This window comes from Haliaeetus albicilla, chromosome 11 (genome assembly GCF_947461875.1).
Source record: "Haliaeetus albicilla chromosome 11, bHalAlb1.1, whole genome shotgun sequence".
In the NCBI taxonomy this organism is placed as follows: domain Eukaryota; kingdom Metazoa; phylum Chordata; class Aves; order Accipitriformes; family Accipitridae; genus Haliaeetus; species Haliaeetus albicilla.
In genome coordinates, this window is record NC_091493.1 from 7,383,580 (window position 1) to 7,405,335 (window position 21,756).

Sequence of the window (21,756 nt, forward strand, 5' to 3'; positions counted from 1 at the left end):
ACCCTCCCCGTCCCCGTCCCCGTCCCCGCCGTGAGGGAAAAAGGGCGGCCGGGAGCGAAGGAGGACCCCGCTGCTCCGTCGTCGTGGGGAGCAGAGCGGGGCTCCTCACCGCTGAACCGCTCCCTGCCGCAGGTGCTCCCGTCCGAGAGCGTGGCCGTAATGTCGAAGCGGCTTTCCAAGGGCACAGGGCTCCGGAACGCGGCAACTGGTACCGGCTGCGGTTTCGGAACGGACGTCATTTCTTTGGCCAGATTCCTTTTGAACCATTTCCATCGCGGCTGGCAAAATGTGGAAACGTTCTCAGGGGAATTCCAGAAAAATCGCCACCGAAATCAAAAGGAACTCTGCTTGGGAATACTGGGAAAGCGCAGACTCTTCCTTTACGCAGTTCCGTTATGGTGGAAATAAAGAAGTGTCAGATATTAAATCTGTTTTAAAGCTTAGGAAGCAATTTTAAATTAAATAACATACGTATTATTAATGAATAACTACCGTGAAAAGGTTGTAATTACACGTTAATTAAATTCTCTCCTCATTATATATCTGCAGTGCCTCGAAATGATCTTTTCTCTCTATGTGTTCTCCTTCTAGCAAAATTTCCTGAAAAAAACCCAGAGGTGTAAAGCAGAAACTGTTAAATATTTCACAACTGGAAAAAGGAAAGAGAATGAAACTACAGCGATTTTTTTTTTTTTTTTAATTAGGATTTCTATTGAGAAATAAACTGAACTTCAACATGTTTCAATTACAAATCCTTCTGTTTATAATCTGCTATTTAAGCCTAAACTAAATAACAGCACTGGCAGAACACAGTAAATTTGAGGAACTGTGATGAACTAGTTCTAGGTAAATGTTAACAGAACCATTTTCCTTTATACAAAAAATAATTACGTTCAGGCAGGGAGCCAGTCTTCTGTGCGCGCCATCCCCTACTGTCCAATTTCTGTAAAATTCAACATCACCTTTCTTATCTGGCTATTTAGGACTTTTTAAGCTTTCTGTTCTCAAAGCATAAGCTGCTTCTTGCATTTGCAGCTTTTCATTTATCTCTGCCTGTAAAGAAAAGCAGAAGAAAAAAGTGGTTGTGATGGAGCTATCTTAGGCTGCACATTGTCTTTGTGGTTTTAACACACTGTAGTCCAGTAAGACATTATCCTACACACCTTCCTGTTTTGCAGACATAACAGTGTTTCAGCCTGTACTTAGGTGATAACGCTTTATCATATTACTGCGCACAATTCCGATGTATGTATGGTATGACTGCCATGAACAGGAAGTGATCCGGGACAGCCATTTCTCATGTAACCTTGTCTTGGGAGATGGGCTAATTAGCCTGTATTCTCAGACAGCCTTTACCAATAAACACCAAATCAGAAAAATTGCTTTGGGATTTGGTTGTTGCCACTGTTTTCCTTTGCTGCAGATGTTTGTTCTCTAGTGTAATGCATTTTATTGAAACATTGCTGGAATCAGAAAGCATTACTGAAAGTGAACAATAAAAAACCATATTTCTGTGATGTTGCTTGTCTTTCTTAATTACAAACACAATTATGAATGTGTATCTCATTCTGGAAATCCAGACTGCTGTAGACATTGAGTGCAAATTTACAATGTTACATTTGTGGGGAAGGTACAAGGGTTGTGACATATTTTAGTGAAATCTTTGGCAGTGATGACGCATAGCAATCTTTAATTCTATAGCATTTGGAAATGTGGCATCACTGAAAAAGGCCACAAAAACTGGGGTTTTATGGGGAATTTATGTATATTTCTCAATATCAGCATTCATCACTGCAAAAATACATGAGAAATGGCAGGAGCACAATGATAGTCTTTCCAAGAGTTGCAAAGGTTAGTTCAAACAACTGGAACAGGCTCAAAGGTCCTTCACAGACCCCACGTAAACTGTTTCAAAACTTATAGTTACATTCTTAATGGACTTTGTGTAATTTTGGTAAAGTGCATGGATTTGGCCCAGAAAAGCTTGCAGTACTTGCCATTTTAGGAGCTTTTTGGCTTGCCAGTCCTAGAAATCCCTACCAGTCTATATTGCAGCCCATCAATGGATAGCCACAGCTAAAATGTTTTCAGAGTTTGCAGTAGCTCAAATTAGCATCAGCTCAGATTAGCATCAAAAAGCTGGAATTTCTATCTCAAACTTTGTATCTTTGGAGACGGCCTTCACCATACTCAATCCACCCTCAAATATCCACAAATATGCCCCCATCCCTTTACATTATATGCAAACTTAGTTGCTTTGCTGTGGAATGCTGATCCTCTACGCTAATCCTCTCCCAGCCACCCCAGCTGCCTTTTCTTCTCCAGTTTTTACATCCCTCTGTCTCTGATTCTACCTTCAGTGAAAATCAGCTGCCACTATACTTCACGATGGCTGCTGTTGTGATCACTGAGTGTCAGCACTGTGATTTCAGACTATAAGTTATTTTCTAGACTCAACTAGAGCAACAGCTGCCTTATGTTCCCTGGAGACATAATGTAGATTGTGAATCACAGTTCACACCTAACAACAAAACGGTATGAGTCTGACCATGTATCAGGTAAAAATCTAATGATAAGATTACCTCAGAGGTCAAGAAACTGAGAAACCAGGTGAAAAAGATACATTGCTGGCAGACTTTTAGAAACTAAACGGAAATTATTTTCTGTGTATATAACCAGATTTGCAGAAGAAGAAGAAGAAGAAGAAGAAGAAGAAGAAGAAGAAGAAGAAAGGGCATTTTTCTCATCTGTGCATTTTTTTGTGAAGAAAAAAAGCTCTTGGCACCAATGCTAATGAAATCAAGGTCAAGTGAAAAACAGGCATTTCATTTTTTCTGTAGGTAGAGACAGGAATAAGACAACAGAGACCAGGTTCCCTCCTGTTTCTGAAGACATATTGAAATTGAATATGAAATCAAATAGGTAGATCTAATGATGGCATCATTATTCTAATTTATATTTCCCATTCATACATAATCCATGTAAAGTAATTTATCAATATCAAACTCTTTTCAGATAATATTAGATATTTAATAAACTGCTGCTCGGTCAACAGTGTCCAATGTGCTGCATCTAAAGTTTAAAGTGCTTAATGCCACCTGGCTGCTGCAAATAAGATCAAATTCCACCAGTTCCTTGGTGGAACTGAGTTCTAGCTGGTTTGCTTTCAATAATTGCATATGCTTGAGGGAGCAGTTTACAAACTAACAATGATCTACTCTGCTGGCTTTTCACATGTTTCAATTTACAGACCTCCCTGTAGAGAAGCAGATCACCCTACAACAAATTTAAGTCCACTGACAACAGCTTCCTTCCCTTTCATGGACCCCAGAAGCAAGAACTCATGGTCTCCTCAGAGTCTGCAGACCACGTACTGAAACCTGATCTGTTCCATTAAGGCAGCTCTCATATAGTTATGCACCTACCAAATGAAGTCTAGAATTGGCATAAATGCGTTATTTCTTAAACAGATTGAAGGATGTGTAACATAGATGCATCTAACAATTCATATTAAGCATACATTGCATATGCTCCATCAGACCAGCTGATCCTGAAAAGGAATTCTATCACTGACATCACTGAGAGAAGGATTTGGCCCATGTTTCTTAACACATAGTACTGCTGAAGATATATGTTGTTATATTACTGAGTATTTTTTATCTTATCACATGTAAGCTGACTAAACTAGGAGTTATTTATAGAGGCTAATTCACATTTTCACAGCATATGGATGTGCTTTTTGCCAGCTTTAGCATGAATACAGTTTATATTCATTAAGGCTGAGCTAGATAATTAACCATAGACAGAATTAGTGAACAGCTTTCTAGTAATAGTACCTCAAGGTTGCCAATAATTTCATTTGAGATTTCACCCACTGCAGACTTCTGATCTTCAGCAGTGACACCAGCCACAGCACCTGCCTCGAAGGACTCTGCCTCTGGGCAGGGCTCTTCCAGGTAACCCTCTTGATCAGACCCCTAGCAGCAACGAACCACAAGAAATGTGTGAGTACATCCTTCTGCTCTCTACAAGACCAAACAGTGTCAGCCCAAAGACATGTGACAACACACGAAGCCTGCTTTTGAGACCTCCCACTCTGACAGAGACCGTCAGTCCCTCTTTCAGTGCCCAGGCCAGGCAGATCCTGATGTTATGAAGTTGCATGGGGCAAGAGCCCAGAGGTGCTGACTCAAATAAGTGTCCTCTGCTGACTGATTAATGCATTAAAAGTAATTTCTTAGAAGAGAATGCATGCTATATTCTGGAGAATAAATGTCATTAGTGGCTGGGCTCCAGTGGGAATGAATGAGGTAGGAGAATCATAGAAAAGCAGCTTTAAAAAATAATTTAAAAAAAAAAGGAACAAAACTCTATACCTTAGATTCTGTCTCTGCAGCTGTTGGTGATATGATGAATGACGAATTGATATCCAAAGGTATGCCTTCTTCCAGCAGAGCAGGGAAGGGGGGAACTGCAGGTTGGGCAAGTTCAATCACATACTGGTAGTACAAAAAAAAAAAAAAAAAAAAGAAAAAAGAAGAAAAAAGTAATTCAAGTTTAATTATTGCTCAGAGGTTTATTGCAGAATTTCTTAAATGGAAATGAAATGGCTGGCAAACAACAAAAACCAATACCTTTCTTGTTACTATCCAGGTGCTCAGAACTGGAAAGCATACTGAAAATGATTATAGATCAGCTTTAATTTCTAGCTGCATCTCAAGGGGCCCTCTTTATAATACTTGGAAAGAACAGATGATTTTCATAATTTCATAACACTACAGCTTCTTACTCATGTGGATAATTAAGTTTAGAAAACACAGAGCTTAGGTAACATGTAGTATTCCCAATGCAAATTTGTCACTTCTGAACGGGGATCTTGTTGCATTTTGGAATTAAAGGGCCAGCTGACCACTAGGGTATTCTATCAAAGGAGTCAGTTGGCGTACACTTCTAGTGACATTGCATGAAATAAGGCCCTAAGAAAAACATTTTAATATGACTATAATTTAAGAGTCGCTAATGGTCCAAGTTTTGCTGCTTCATCAACTTGCCTCTCTTTCTCTTTCCTGTGAACATGGGAACCTCACTGGTATTCTGCTGGCATGTGAATTGCGGCTCCAGGAATGCTCTGACCAGGAATGCTCTGACCAGGAACGCTCTGACCAGGAACGCTCTGACCAGGAAATGGCTTTTTCCCCCCAGAGGACCTGGATGCAGCACTTAGTCTGTGCTGGGGCTTTCATGAGTGATGCAGAAGGTGGCCCTGTGTCCTCTAAAGGGGCAATGTTTTGTGCTGTTTTTTTGAAAAAAATGCACGTCAGAGAACATATATACCAAATATGGTGACAAAAGGCATTTTTGAACAAGCAAGGAATGAGGTATAATACTAAAATGGTACATTTGGGGCCTCTACAATGGGAAGTGCCCACAGAGAATACCAGGCAGATGTTCCAGTTCTGAGTCAGCTATTACAAACATGATTTTGCTTGGATGGTGTAAGTCAACCACATTAATTCACATCAGGGTAATTGCAGCTCCCATAAATTAATTTCCTCATACCTTGAAATCATAGCTAGGTTGCTATTTGGTTTATTTAGTTACTTGCTACAGTTAAACATACTGAAAATATTAAAGATTCTATACATTTGAAAACAGTGATAGTAAAAATTTAAAATAAATGGTGAGACATAGCCATTGCGCTTTATTGCATTAAAAATCTCTTTTGTATTCCTGAAAGCTTTTCAGCAGTTATGTTTGGGCTCTGTCATTATCTTCAAGATTCCCTGTCGTGTGAGCTCACTAAAAAAAGGTAGACAGTGTTAGCCCATATTTATAAGAACCCAAAAGGCTGACAGAAATATTTCCAGAATTTAAGTGAGGAGAAAACCAGATTTTATAGAAGCATTTTCCTGTATCACTCATGAATCAAATTTTACAGCACTCTGCTAGTGCCTACAGACTCACAAAAAGAATAGTCAGAAAGTTTAGTTTTTGCGGCAAAATGAAAAAGCCTTAAGCTGAGCTGCTTGTTATTCTTTCTAAAATAAAAAGAAGCTTTGTTTTCAAATTCTGATTTTTTTTTTAAACTAGAGCTCTTTTGATTTAGCAAATAATTCCATTTTCTCTGATTTCTTACCTTATATTTTCTCATTTTAAAATATTAGCTGAATTGGATGAGAATTCACAATTACTTCCTTAAGATAACATTTTTCGGTTAGTTAGTTAACTATTCACTCAAAATATTTTCTTTATTTAGATTAAATCATTATTCCATTTATTCCCTGCAGTCCAAATTGCAAAAAATGAAATAATGTAAAAAACCTAGACTGGGTTTTTAAAATCAATTCCAGGATGATCAAATACATTTTTGTAGCATGGATAAGATTTTCAGAGGTTCTGTTTTAGAATAATATTTTTACTTCACTGCATCCTTTTAAAGAGAGCCATTCTTTACTCCTCTGTTCCGTGTCTAATAATAACCCTTGGATCATTAAGAAATAACTAAATTACAGCAGAACTAGTCTCTTTAATGAGCCGTAATAGCCTCAACATTCAGCCAAAAGTTTTTTTAAAAGACTGTGTAACTTCAATGTAGAATATGAAGTATTTTGTTTAGTAATAATAAGTTTATGAGCAGTGCTACAGTTTACAGCCAAAATATAGTGACCTAAAAATGCCATTCTGCATTGCTCCTTCCTATACATTGTGTCCTTAACAAGTCCAGGGGAAAATTAGAACGAATGAATTGTGGTGAGAGCCCAAAGCCAACAAACGTATTTAAATGAATCCTTCTGATGCAATACTTTCCTTTAAAAAACACAATTAAGTCTTTGTATTTCCTTTGAACAAAACCTCGTGTTTAATAGCACCAACGGCTCTGTAGTAAAATCTATTTAAAAACAGAGAAGGAGACACAGTAAGTTTTATACAGTTACAGTGGCTTTAAAAAAATGTTGCTAGTTTCTGAAGTCTGAGTAAATTTATGGTGAATTACTTCCACTGACCTACATTAAAAAATTCATCCTCCTTTTTGAAATTCCTGAAGATTTGTCATTATGTGAGCATTATTCACTATGACAAAGATGTATTACTCAAAGTGTCCTCTTGAATCAATATAACTATCGAAATTTGAGAAACAGTTTGGCAAGATGATAATGCCTTTAAATTAATTGGCAATATTTTCCTGCACATTGCAGTCCAATGGGTCCATGAGAATTCAAACATAAAGAAATCGTAAGGCAGTTGCACAAATATAGAGGGCATATCGGTGTCAGCTGCAGATAAAAGGATGCTCCAAAAGTGACGGGCGGGAGCAGAAGTTAAATGCAATATTCTTACTAATTCCTAGGTGCAGTGGCATGCCAAAAGGCCACTTGAAGCTGGACAAGTTAGAGCAGGCTAGAAGCTGCTCTAACATTTAGCAGAGGTTAATGTGGGAAATATCATTCAGCATCACCTTTACTTTCCCACCCCAGCTGCATCAAGCCTCGGCGTAATCACAGCTGAGGACTGTAGCTGGTGTTCAAACATTGCTCTCAATGTACAGCCCTATGCCACAATTTTTCTCTGGAATTCTTTCAAGTAAAAATGTACATAAAGAGAGGTAAGTATAAAAAGTGTCATGTTGTCCTGTACATAAACCCACATACTTTCCTTGTTGTTGAGAGCTAGTAAATTACCTTTTTATAAACGTAGGCAGAGCAAAGACAATAAAACAGTATACAGGAAAATTTCTAAAACAGAATAATGGCAGGAAAGAAGATTGGTAAAGCATTCTAATAAATGAGTTCCACAGATGTGGTAGTTATTATAAAATTAGCTTTGCATAACTTACCAATATACCATTACATTTTCCCCCAGATGTTATCTGTTACTTAAATTAATTTTGCTTAAGTTACTATTATTGCAGATTTTATCCACACTGTATTTTATTATTTTAAGTTTCTGTGGCATAAAACAAGCCCTGGCTGATAGCATTACTTTTAATAATATATGTAAGAGGTTTTAGTATTATACAAATGGCTGCCGGGTATATCTTAATAGTCATAGCACAGAACGTCTGCTCTCAAAATATTATGTAGATTAAAACCAGCTATTTACTTACACTCTAATTCAAATCATTGGAAAGGTTTGCAGTATTTATGGATGTGGTATGAAGGGAAACAATCTACTCCGGGAATAAATATCAGAGTTTGGAAATTAGCAAAGCTAAGGTCAAGGTCAGTTTGGATTTACTAACATACTTGCTGAAAATTAGAATTTATAGTTTATGCTTACTTATTTCATAAATGAGAAAAGAGACTGAGGCGGTGGTGTATTTGCCTCTTTGATACAAGGCTTTTGTATCATAGAAACATTTTTAAACCACCTTTTCAGCTTAATATTATCTGAAATTCTGTACTCCTCTCCACGGAGCCTTAACATAAATTGTCTATAGCTAATCTTACCAAACATAGGAAAATAATTATTTATAAGGCTTGGAAAAAACATCCCATGTTCAGCATGGACCATTTCTAAAGCTTTGTAACATCTTTCAAAGCCTTTCAATGGCCTTTCAATGGATACAGATTTGATTTTATATGAATGATAGATTCACTTAAAAAAGGGTGTTCTTTGTGTGTTATTCTCTATATTCATATCATCTGTGTAGTTTCTACTTGTATGCCATAGGACTTTATGCTACCAGAGACCTGCACAGACTTCTCTCATATATGTGTGAGATCTGCTGTGAAACAAAATACTTCATACAGGATTTACATTAGTTTGCCATTCATGCTAAGCACACCCAGCTGCACACCTACAAATGTGCTGAATTTCAGTTGCTGGAATAAAAGGCATTTACAAGATATGGTTTGTTAGCTGAGCGTATTTCATGTGGTTGAATTTGAATGAATAACTAATGGACAGAGATGCACTGTCTCGCACTGACTCAAACCAGCCTGCCTTCCCACTGCCCCCCCTTTAACCTGCCAGTATATGCAAACACGGCAAATCCACCCTACCTGCCTCCTGAGGCATCGCCCGCCAGCGCTCCCACAGGAGGTTTCTGGGAGACTGCTGATAGCTCTACAAATACATTTGCCATCCTATTTTGCAGCAATGCTATACACAAGGTCCAAAGGACCGAAGGATATTATGAAGCGCTCAAAAACTTAATCCAGATATATGATCTGTGCAGCGTGACTAAGATGGCAGAGCTTCCTTCTGAACGCCTTCACTCTACACATTTGTGTTAATATTTAAAGTAGAATTAAGATCAATGAGGGACTAAACTTGGCCTCTGAAATATGTTCCCCAGTTGCTAATGATGCACATGGAAATTCTGTGTGCACGTTCCTGGGCAGGAGTTTTCAAACCACTATTTCTTAAATGAGACGAAAGTTCAGTAAGTCAAAGGTATACTTTATGCTCTTTTTCCTGCATTTCAGAATTCAAGTTAGTATGTTTTAAAGAGAGTTTTCCATGTTTCTGAGCCGAGATGTGAATCAACTTTGTTGACAATACTTCAGTAATTAATCTAGTCCAAAATAACTATCTGAAGCAATTTGGTGCCTACATTGACAAAACAGGATCTACTCCTCCCCCCAGGAAGCTGTAAATCAGTCAGTGACATCTGGCCTCAAGGACATCAGAGTCATCTGAAATGTGGTAATTTATATTAATGAACATCAATATTAATTTTTAAATAAAAAGAATTTGCTACTGCCATTATGTTTACATACGGAATATTATTTATAGCTTATGTACCTCCTTTCCTACATTTTGCCCATAAATTATTGTAAGGAAACACACTGTCACAGTTATAAATATTTTTCCTTGGAGTTAAAGCTTTTACATATCCTCTTACTGTTTTCAGTAACTATATGAGGGCAACAACCAGGATTTTCTTGCTACTCCAGGAACTGCTGCCAATTTTAATGCTCGACTGAGTAGAAAAGGGTGCTTCTACAAAAACAACCAAAGCCTTCCTCTCTAGAGATACCTTAATGCAGAATGCCCTTAATACCTAGCTTCTGAAAGAATATCCTGACATACTGGAAAAAAAACCACAAAACAAACCGATTTTATGGGGCTTCAGTCATCTATTTCTGCTTTTACCAAGCTTCCAGTTATTACTACCAATTCACAGATTATTTACAAAGACAAAATAAGAAAGGTCCAAAAAAAAAAATCTCCAGTTGGCTTTCATGCTGAGGACACATCACTAAATGATTCACCTTGGAATGGTCACTCTAAATTCACATTGTGTTTAGAATTGCCAAATCTCCTAGAGTTGTGGGATTACAAGAGAATCTCAGCTTTCATTTAAAAATAAAGTCAGTGTCTAGCCCTTATGGTTGCAGAGGAAAGACTGAGAACATGAATCTTGAAAGCTCAAAAACTAAACTGCAAGCAAAAAGAACCAAACAATAATTACTTTTAAGCAACTCTCATGATTTTGGGGGGATCTGTCTCACCTTTTTAAATGCTTGAGGTTAGCAAAACCCTTTTAAAAACAATGCATGCAGATTTTTAGGGACGGGTGAAGGATTTTTTTTCAATACCTGAAAGTGCAACTCTTGCACGACAGGACTCTTCAAAGTGCCAACCCCATCTTTCCACTTCAGGGGCACCCATCAAACAAACAGAGAGCAGGCAGCTCCTATTCTGGCTGTGCAGTTATACTCAACAGGGATCTAAAGCCATTAAAAAAAACCAATGAAAACACAAGAACCTTTTCCACAGTAACCATCTAGCTGGATCTACAAATATTTAAAAAAGTAAGGCTTTTTTTTATTACTCATGTGATCACATTAGAAAACCATAAAAGTAGGTTCTGTTGAACCCAATGCACAATAGGCAGTCTAATATTTAGGTGGCATACACCTTATAAGGCCAGAGCTTTACATTTCCTTGTACATCTCTTTTTCCAAATCATTTAATTAGGAAAGATCTGATATGAATGGTGAAAACATTAAGATAAAAATGTGAAAGCATACTTGGCCAGGTGCATTTTGGTACCTCTTTCTAGGAGGAGGCTTCATACGTTTTATAAAGACTTGCTGCAGTCTCACACTTTCAGAAAATCAATTTGCATGCGAGCATGTGCCTTTGGCAACAAAATGGCCTATAAGAATTAAATCGCTTAGGGGGATGGCATTCATCACACCTGGTTTAGGGGCTTTGTCAACCCCCTAAGCCCCCTCCTTGTAGTAAGCACAAAGAAGACTGCATCTCCTGAGAGGCAGTCAGAGCAACTAAGATAAATTAAGAACCTAACAATCGCTTGATATACCTGCCCTGGACCACAGCGGGCACAGCCTGTTACCTCTCCCATTGACTATACAGGAAACCTGGGAAAGCTGGGTGCCTCATTCAGTCTCCCCAGTTTGCCTGGTGCTGGGAAATATGAGATATTCCCTTTTTTATTCAAAGGACCACTGTAAAAACTCAGCGGAGATTAACAGCAGCACACGTTCCTCCTGCAGCCCTGAGCACGTATGGTAAAAGTCAGACAGCTGTTGGCACCGTCCTGGGCTGTTTTTTCCAGGTGTTACATCCAAGATGCAGCAATGTCTTACTGACTACTACTGTTCCACAGGGCTTCAGGTCAGTCCTAAGGCTGCCCAAAAAATGCTTATGTAGACATGCCTATCTCCAGCATGCAGGTCTATCTCTGGCACATTTCATGCTGTGTACACACCAGTTAGAGCAGGCATGTGTCTTGGGAGCTGCATGATACCCCACCAGATTTCTCTTAGTTCAGTAAGCACGGTCTTTGGGCTTTATTTAAACATGAGTACAATGTACATGAAAGAAAGGCACCAAGAAGATTCCCCGCAAAACTAGGAAAACTTTAAAAGAAACTTTTGAAACCAAAAGGGTGCAAGAAGTGATTGGGAGCTCCTGCTGAGAAAGTCCGAGAGCAGAAAAATAATCTTCTGCTGTTGATACAGTAATGTGTAATCACTGCCTCAAGTTGGACAGAGGTCCTATCTCCTGCCTTTGCCTACCGGCACTCTTGAACAGCCTTCCCTTCCTATCCATTTTCTCTGAAACCAGCATTTTCTCTATGCAAGACTGGTCATGGACAAGCCCCTTGCACAACTGCCCCATACTCTGTACATTCCCACACCACCAAATGACAAAGGAACAAGCTCTCTCAAAACGCCGCTCAGTCATCAGGTACATTAGATGGGCATAGGCTTGTCTATATTGATTCACCCCTAGCTGATGCTGCAGAAAAAAAGCTGCTCTAACATTTAAAAGGTTGCATTAAAAAAACCCAACAAACAACAACCTAAAGAATATTGATTCTGAGCTAAGAGGGAAAAAAAATTGCTCACACAATTTAAAAACTACAATATAGATTTTTTTAAATATGCTACGTTAGAAAACTTTTCAGGATATACAGTCACATAAAAATGGGGAGCTTCTGTTCTTTGTTATTAGACCTAAAACATAAAGTCTTTGCCTGAGTGTGTAAGTTTCTGTTAAAACAACAGTTTGTCCTGTGGACTGTAAATTCAATTACTGTTTTTATTGGAATCACATTTTGCTTTGGAAACAATCATGCAGAAAAACAACCAGTAACTTAGACATCTTAAAAACATCTCAAAACAGGCATGGCTCTGAGAACAAATCAGTTATGGTAATTCTTCCACTGTGAACTGCAATGTTTTTAAAATCCATTTCCATATTTTTAATTAACACCTTGTTAAAAAAAAAATCTTACTGTAGGTCATTTTAATCACAAATAGGAAAACAAATTTATTTTATCAGAAAATTGACTCGACACTATTTTAGGGACTTATTTTTCATGTTTTTATCATCAAAATTAAGTTATTAACATACATTTCCCAATTTAGGAATGCAGAAGTAAGCCAATTTTTCTCTCAAATTTCAGAGTTACAGTTTTCAGTCACCTCTCTATGTGAAACTAGTCTATTTTAACATCAGAAGATTAACACCAGAATATTTGATCGGTACACATAAAAACCCACATAAGTCTAAGATATCAGTACTTCCTTACAACTGCATTTCTATATAACTTGAATCTGCAATATTCTAAACATAGCCTGTTACTCAAAAGAAACCACCACTTCCTTATATGACACTTGAATTTCATACCCCATTGTAAGCAGGCTCTCCTTATTACAGTACATGTTCATAAATCTGTTTATACTGGATCTCAGCTTGAATGCTGGGGCTAGTTTTAACTCTATCTTATCATACTGTCACTCACATTAAATAAAAATGCAGTTGTGGATAGGGGCAGGGTTAGTCTGGTGAATGCAAGAGTTAAACAAAGCTTTGTTTCAGCGTAGCTTGGCTTGGTGAGTGACTTGAAATCTAGTAAGCTTCCTCTTGGTAAACTGCCAAAGCCAACCACACCTTGGATGATGTGAGGTTGTTTTTGAGAAGGTAACATCTTACAGATTATCTCCTCCCACTTCAACTTGGAAGGTTTCTGAGAAGAGTCATTTCCATTTCTGTTGGGGCATGAAATGGTTTCTGGTGAAAAAGCGCATAAATTTCATTCTGCTTTGACTTGTTAGGAAGCTCATGACAAATCGTATAATCCAATGTGGATATTTCAAAATTTGTTTAAAAAAAAGCATGAGAAGAAACAAGCATTTTTACTGAATAATTTCTCCCCAAATAAAAAACTCCAACAAACCAACACTCACTTAACTCCTTATCCCTTGTAACCTCTAAGTTAACTTTATCTTTTAGAAAATTACCACACATGCAAGAAACAAACAAACAAAAAAATCTCACATTTGTTCAAAGAATCTTTCTACAATCATACAGAATTTTAACCCAAGTCAGAACTGAGAGCAAACTTTGAAGTGAAAAAATCTTGAGTCGGCTATAAAGTGAACACGAAGAGTACTGGGTTGAATTGTACGCTATAGGCTTTCTTCTCCTCCCCTTGTGTTTTGTCTTTTTGAGACACTCTGTTCTACAAGAACAGGCAAACACAATGTGATCATAAAGTTTGCACACAGTTTGCCTGATGAGATAAAGACAATGTGTCAGCTTTTGATGGAAAAAATTGAAGCAATGATGTCAAAGGGATTTATCTATTTATTCCTTTTAGCAGCACCTTTTCCCTGGCAGTTTTCCTAAATAGCAACATCCTAAGTACCTAGAGGGAGCAAACACCAAACAGCAGCACCTTCTCTTAAGAATGCATAGCTATACCCAGAAACATGACATTGCCTACTCTGAAGCTCCTGTCTTTCGATCCAGCCCTCAGAAGACAACACCTATCAGGAACATCAGATGTGTCTGGATTGCCAAGCAGAGAAGTTGAGGAGAGGGTAGAAAAATCACTGATGACTAGAAAGCTCAGCTGGCAACAGAGAGAAAAGTGGGGTGCATGGGGACACAGGAATTAAATTGGTCCTGTGGAAGGAAAGACTTATTCAGCAGCTCAGGGAAAAGTGTGGGTCAAGGTGCAGAGGAGGAGAGCAGGAGTGGTGGGAAGTAACTAGGAACAGGGTCGGCTGTCTCACGCAGAGGAGAGGCAGTGGGGCTGAACAGATCCGTCTTCACCACTCCGGTAGCAGAGTGCAATGCTGAACTGTACACTTATTTCTCTAGTCTCAAGCTCCCCTTTGGCCCCAACTGCCAAGCATGCCAGACTGCATGAAGCAGCTGAATGTCTAGTGTGGCTCCAACAGTATCTCTTGTCACCAAACCAAGATTTTAACTTCCTTTTCCAATAGATTCGTAACCTGAAGACTGTATCAAAGATGGCACTCCAAAGACTTCTGGAGGCGGGCCCTGTTCACTTCTGTATCTATGTCAGGCTATTTCCCTCTGATAATCCCTTGCTCCATCTAGACAAAATGTCACATATCCTAGGTCCTCCTGTCATACGGTTCTTTATTTTGATTTTAACATTTGGCAGAATGTGAAGCAACTCTCACCACTGCCGTTGGGTTTGTGTTTTTATGTTGGCCAGAAATATTCACCTATGCACGGAAACACAGTCTTTCTCCAGCCGACGTAATCCATATAGACACACACACACACACACACATATATGTATATGTAGCTGCTAATTGTTGTTGAAGCCTAGAAGGATGAAAAAAATCCAAAACAAAAAATGGCTTTTAAAGAAGGACTCAATACCAAGGGCTGAATAGAGAAAAGACCCTACTAGAGACCGTAAAGAGAAAAGACCTTACCAAATATAATAGACAAATTTTCAGTATAGTTCCTCTGCACACACTATCTTCACATTTACAGGACTGACTGGTTTAAGTGCTCTTTGCAGGTGTTCATTATATCATGTATACACCCTAATAAATCACACTGGATGCACAGCGCCATGTGGAAGAAATAGAGCTGATAGGAGATACCTTTGAAAAACTTGGCCCCAAAACCAGAGACAGGTTATTTCTCCATGACAACAAGTAACTTAACAGATATATTTGTCTCTCAATGGTAAATTAGTCTCAAAGCAACATCCTCCATCAGAGAAAGAACTTAAAGTGTTCTTATAATACAAGCAATAGCCAATTTGAGCACTTTAACTGGATTTCTTTACAGCCCTAAAATTATTAAAACTGTGAACATTAAATAATTATTTTTCAACCAGTGTTTTACTAGTTCTCTCCCTACCTTCTCTGATTTTAATTTTCTCACTTGTCAGCATGTCTTGGCAGTGAGAACAAGAAAGACCTCAAACCTTTGCTGATTGCTTTCCATGCAATCTGATTTCTATAAATTAGAAGTTGCTGATGGGGAAGCAGACAGCGGTACCCTTTGATCAAGATACACATCTTGATCTCTTTTATCATTTTTTAAAAAAACAATAATATTACAACAAAAAAAATCATCATACAAGCATTTCGATCAAAGTGTGTCACTGTCTGCTTCCCAGTCAACATACTGCCAGTAAATTGGCAAGGTGCCTGGAAAGAGCCGGCAGCAGCTGGTGGGTTTGATTACCATCTGTATATCCACTAATGTATGAAATATAATGTCTCCATCTAGTGGGCAACTGCATTTAACAGGAAACCTCAAAACGGGTTGGAGCCTACTTCCATGGATGGCAGAAGGAACTTTGCTAGACTCCCCACCAGCACAATTGGGCTCTAAAGCTGTCTCATATTGGAAAGCTACCTAAAACAAGAAAGGCTTCGAAGCTGCGCCGGTGGTTCCATCTCTGTGCTGGCACTTGCCCTTGAAATCATGTTTTCTCCAGAAGCATTCATGGAATATCTGTTTCTGTGCTCTCCCAACAAACCAGCTCTTTCTAATGCTCTGCAGCACCCTGGAAGTCTTAGTGGCCAAAATCTGAAAATGTGGAAGAGAGAGAGCAGGAAAAGGAAGGTGAGAGCAAGGATGCCACTAACATCTAGAGCTCCTGGAATAGACAATAAGGAATGAGATCAATATGCCAAGACAATGAGACAATGTCTTCCTTTAAGAAAGAAACTACAGCATATTAAAGCATTACTCCCCTGACTACTTGATGACAGGACATGCAAAATACTATGTTAACTTTGTCATGTGGTTTCAGATAACATCCTTGACTGAATAGCAACAGGGGTAACACGAGATACACAAATCTGTTTTTCAGGAAAGTGCCATAGAAACAGTCCTTGAGACACAGATTTTAGAATCCACGTGGCCACCCAAAGGAGAAACTGCGGCACAAGCCAGCGCTGTGACAGCTCTCTCTTGACAGACACAGGGCTAAAACAAATAGTTAATAAAAGACGAATTCTACCACTTTCACTATACTACCCTCCCTTTCATCGATTACGATCCTTTTTGACAACAACTCTGCTAGCAATGTACTGACTGGACATATTTTATGCACAGCCGTCTAGTGTGAAAACTGCATCCTAATGAAGAACTATCAGTACAGCAAAATGAAATGAAAAACAACAACGAGAAGATCATACTATTGATTTTTTCCATCCACATATGGACTAGACCTAAATTCCCTTAGCTTGAGAAATCTGTTGAGATAACTCTGCAACACAGCATGATTACGTTTCATTTAATGACTTCTCTGGATGCACGATAGGTTCTAAAATAGCTCTTCTTTTTCTGAATATCTTTTAATAAAGTTGTTTCAGATACATTTTGATCTGTCACACCTAAACTGGTTACAGTAAAGCATTTTCTACTTTTATCATATACTCCATTGCATTAGAAGTAAGTTTATTAACTCTATAAATAATTCATTCAAAGGAACTTCAGTTTAACACCACCTAATAGACACAATCTCTTAAGGTAGAATGCTGGCAAATTTCAGCTTTAAATCAGAAGCTGATCTGTCTTCATATAAAAAAAATCAACTTATCAGAAGAAAGCATCATTTTTAAGAAACTCAGGCATGAGCGCTTAAAAATGAAGTCAATACATGCCAACAACTTCTGTGCTAATTTTTTATATTGCTTGTTTGTGCAGGAAGGGGATGAGATTTGTTTCAATCTAATCTAATTCCCTTTATTTCAACAGAAACTACAAGAATTAGAAATGAATGTTGTTCCCTCAACAATTTGCTGTGATAGAATCTTTATTTTTCAGGTCAGCACTCTCTGTTTTTGATTGCTCAATGGGAGCGCCACAATGGCTAAAAAAAGAAGGGTCTGAAACATTAGGAAATAGAAACTGCTGACTACCTGGTGAAGGAATAATGATTTATAATATACGAACAGGGGCAATAATTGGATAGCAGGCTGTACTCAAAAAAGCCTTAATTCATAGATCTGACATCAGAAAGTCATAATCCATCGATCTAGCATCAGAATGATGGATTATGACTTTTTAAGAACATGTAGACATGTCAGCTTCATAAGCATTCCGGGAATTGTAGTCCAAATTGTTTTACTGAGGTCATTTGAACAATTTCAGCTTTTTCCAATAAAGCTGATGCACTAACATTTCAGAATGTAAAAGTTCCATTGGATCTAATTTTTTTCTTTCAAACCCTAAAAATCCACCAACAAAATATTGCGGGTTGCCATAATTTGTGATTGAAGAATTTTTTTTTTTTAATTACTTCAAGTCTGTGTCATTTTCTTACAGAGATTACAACAAATTTAAATCCTAATTGATTTTTATGTCAAAAAATTTCTGTATTCAAATTTGGAGGTGAAAGAAACAAAGTGCAAAGTGAGGGATTCATTACCACATTTTCTTTCTGACATAAACTATGTACATTTCCCCCTGGACTACTGCAAAAATTTCTTATTTTTGACCTCTGACAACTTCCTTTTTTTGACCCTGATTAGGTTTTAAACTGTCACTGCCAAAAATAAAGTTATGATGTGAATTTGGATGGAATCTTTTACGAAAAGAAATAATACTCATGCAATGTGTGGATACCTAGAGGTTGAAATGCATTTTTTATAGAGAAGCTTTTGACATATTAACTCAAAAAGACATCTAAGCCTCTTCAATGAAATACTTGGAACTTCACTTTCCTCATAAAAACAAACATGGGCTATGGTTATTGAATGAAAAATTCAGGAAAGTTCAGAGATCCTTTCATTGAGCATCACATATTTACAAGTAAACCACAATTTAATTCATAAAATGCTATTACAAAGTCTTCTAGTGGCGTTTCCTCATTACAATTAAGTGAAACCACCTATAAATTAACAACCGCTACATTAGACTAATTCAGTGGCTCAGGCAGGTAAGAGGTCTTCAAAAAATGCTTTCTGCTGTAGACAAGTGTTGAGAATAAAAAGAAAATCCCACATTAAATGTAAGATACGATTAAATATTTTCAGTCTATACACATATTAAAACCATAAAAAACCAGTGACTAAAACCTCTTCTAAAGGTATAAAAACTTTAAGTATACAGTAACAAGGGCTAAAGGGCAAAAGAAACAAACCAAACCAAGCTGGCGTTGCATATCTCTATATTTTTCCCCACAAACTCCTTTGTATCTCCCCTTGTCTAGAAGGCTGAGTTTCTCCTTCTCTGGTCTTTCTCACCTTATATCCCTTCTTACTCGTGAAATGTTTTTAAGACAGCTTATTAATAAAGTAACTACTTATGGGAAGGTTTTTTTTTTTTTACTTTTGTATGTGTTCATAACTAAAGCCATTATGGAAAGGAGAAGAAGTCATAGGGCTCTTTTACAATGGTTGAAATAATTTATTCCACTAAAAAACATGTACACTGACAAAGGCATCCTGGGTCCAGTCTCAGCCTGGATTTCAAAACAAAGAATGACAACAAGACCAAAGGAAGAGAAAAGGCAGCTGTGCAACAGTACCCTTTAAAATCTCAGCGGTTCATAGAACAAAAGGGAAAAATAATACACTTCTTACAACAGCAGACAGAAGCAATTTACTTCATTTTGACAACTAAATATGAAATGGCTAATAAAAATCACTGCCATGTTACACACACTCCTTCCTCTAAACACACCTAATCTTCTTAAGAGGTCTCACATAAAGGGATCACATTACTGAAAAGCAACTACTTCTTTAAAAAAGCCTTAAACAACAATAACACTGCACAACTGATCAAAAGAGAGAGTACCTCATTCGATTAACTTTACTGGGGCATTAACATTGGCAGGCTGTAATTACTAACTTGGATGGCAGTCATGAGGACACCGTGGCCAACAGTTTTCTGCTTGTGATTTATACGCTTGAGGTAATGACAAGTGGTCAGGATATCAGTTTTGCAGCTTCCTTCAAAGAGCCTGTTGTGCAGTGCCCTACCATCATCAAACCAGGTTCACTATTACTTCATCATCAAACCATCTTCTACCTGAATTTTCCTTGGATCCTTTCCTACCTAGTATTTACTCAGCTCAACTCAATTAAGCTTATGACATCAAATGAGACCAAGTAGGGTGGCTACAACCTTCCTAACTTTTCCAGACTGAAGAACAAATACAGCCCTTAGGACTGCATGCAGGGGAAGACAGGAGCCTGGTATATTTGGTAACTCCCAATTCCGCCTCTTTTTTGGATATATGCATTATTCCTACCTCTTTTGTTGTTATTAAACTGGTTGTATCCTCTCCTTGTCTCCACTGACACCACTAACTCATTTCATGTATATTATGAAGCAGAAGTCAGATGGTATCTTTCTGTCTTTAATGATGTGTGCATGAACCAATGACCTTGAAGTGAAAGGCTCTGTAGGTCTTTAGCACTCCCTCAATACTCCAGGCCCCTTTATTCATCTAGTTTATAAGCAAAACCTGTGTGCAAAAGGAACGCTTACTCACAATTATTATTATGATCGTTCTGCTGTGGCAGTACATTGCACTGAAAAAATATGAATTATAAAGTGCATGGGTTAGTAAAATTTAAATCAAGCAAAAGTTTAATATTAAGCCATTTCATCTTTTCCCAAAGTTTGGCAAATTTATTACAAAGCATTGAAATTGCACTTCAAGCCCTAAGGCTTGCAGTGTTGGAGCCTGCCTGATTAATGTAATTAAAAGAATAGCATAACTCAAAATTTATTAAATATTAAATATATGTGGCCTTATTGTTTACTTCCAACTGATAACATGATTTCTAGCTAAAAATTTGCACTGCTTAATACCTGACAAGTTGTTAAAGCTCATCCCCTTTCTCCTGCTATGCATATAATGAAAAGAGCAGAGGTTAAACACGGCAATAAAAAGAATTAGGGAATTCTATTTTTGGTCACAGTGGTGCTTAGTTCTCTCTTCTCATTTTTACAATGAGCAGGTGCTGCTGAAGAGGTGCAAAGTCTCATGGCAGGAGGGCATCAAGCCGGAGAAGGGTAAGAAAATGCTTCCTTGGACAGAATCTTCCTCCCCTCCACAGTCACTAAGTGTCTTGTATTGCATTTTTCTCTTTTAGCCAAGACCCAGCTTGCAGGAGAAGCCAAGCTATATGAATAAGATTACTAGACATACATAGCTTGTGAGGCCTGATCCAGAATAATGTTCAATGGGTGCAAAGCTGCCAAGTTTATGTGGCATAAAAATACTCTCTTACACAGTGCTTGTGAGACACTTACAAGTGTATGGCCAGCAAATGCTGGCTAGTGTACTGAGGGATCCCAGAGGTCTAAGAGGCATGTTTTATGGGGCAGAAACCTAATTTTCTTCACTCTGAAACCACAGTTAAAAAAGCTTACTTTTTCTGCAAATGTTGCCTGCATATCTCCATTTTCTCCTGCAACAATTCTGCATTTTCCTTCAGACAGTGTACTGATCTGCAGCCCCTCCCAGTACATGAGGTGGAAAGTGAATGAAAAAATTAAAACAAGTTGGCAAATGTACCTATATATACATATTTCATGTTAGCACAGTTATGCTTTAGAAATTATGGCAACAGCAATAGAATTCTGCTGCTGTGATCATGGATAATCAAAGCGAGTGAAAAAAAAGCCAGTGCTGAGATATTTTCAAAGGTATGAAAGTCTTTACTGTTGTGTAATTTAAATTTACTTGCCATTACTTGAAATTTCCTTTCGTCTGTGTGATTAGAATTTAAATGCTCCCAAAATATATTAACAAATATAATTCCTGCTATATTGCAGAAATACTGCAGCAACCTTCTCTTAATGTTGAAAACTAACTAGGCTCCTTAATTTACTACTGAAAATACAAAGTAAAATTAGTTAAAGTGTTTTGAATGTGAAGTCTTACTTGGGAAAGATCCACAAAATGAACTAATTCAGCACTTCCTACTCTATTTACACATACACACACATAACAAAGCTATAGCAGTATTTTATACAACTGCAAATATGGGATACTTGCATTTTTGCAAGAATATTTTTGAATTTAAT

General features: G+C 37.8%; 1 protein-coding gene across 1 annotated transcript in view; it reads right to left on the minus strand.

Annotated features, from left to right (window-relative positions):
* Window positions 1-690: 690 nt before the first annotated feature.
* The window catches only part of CABCOCO1 (ciliary associated calcium binding coiled-coil 1), a 48,057-nt gene continuing 26,991 nt past the window's right edge, over window positions 691-21,756 (minus strand). Inside the window, exons 6-8 of the mRNA XM_009917136.2 lie at window positions 4,377-4,499; window positions 3,837-3,977; window positions 691-1,053 (exon numbers count right to left, since the gene is read on the minus strand). Coding sequence (XP_009915438.2) covers window positions 976-1,053; window positions 3,837-3,977; window positions 4,377-4,499 — 342 coding nt within the window. The 3' untranslated portion in view covers window positions 691-975. The remainder of the gene's footprint in view (window positions 1,054-3,836; window positions 3,978-4,376; window positions 4,500-21,756) is intronic.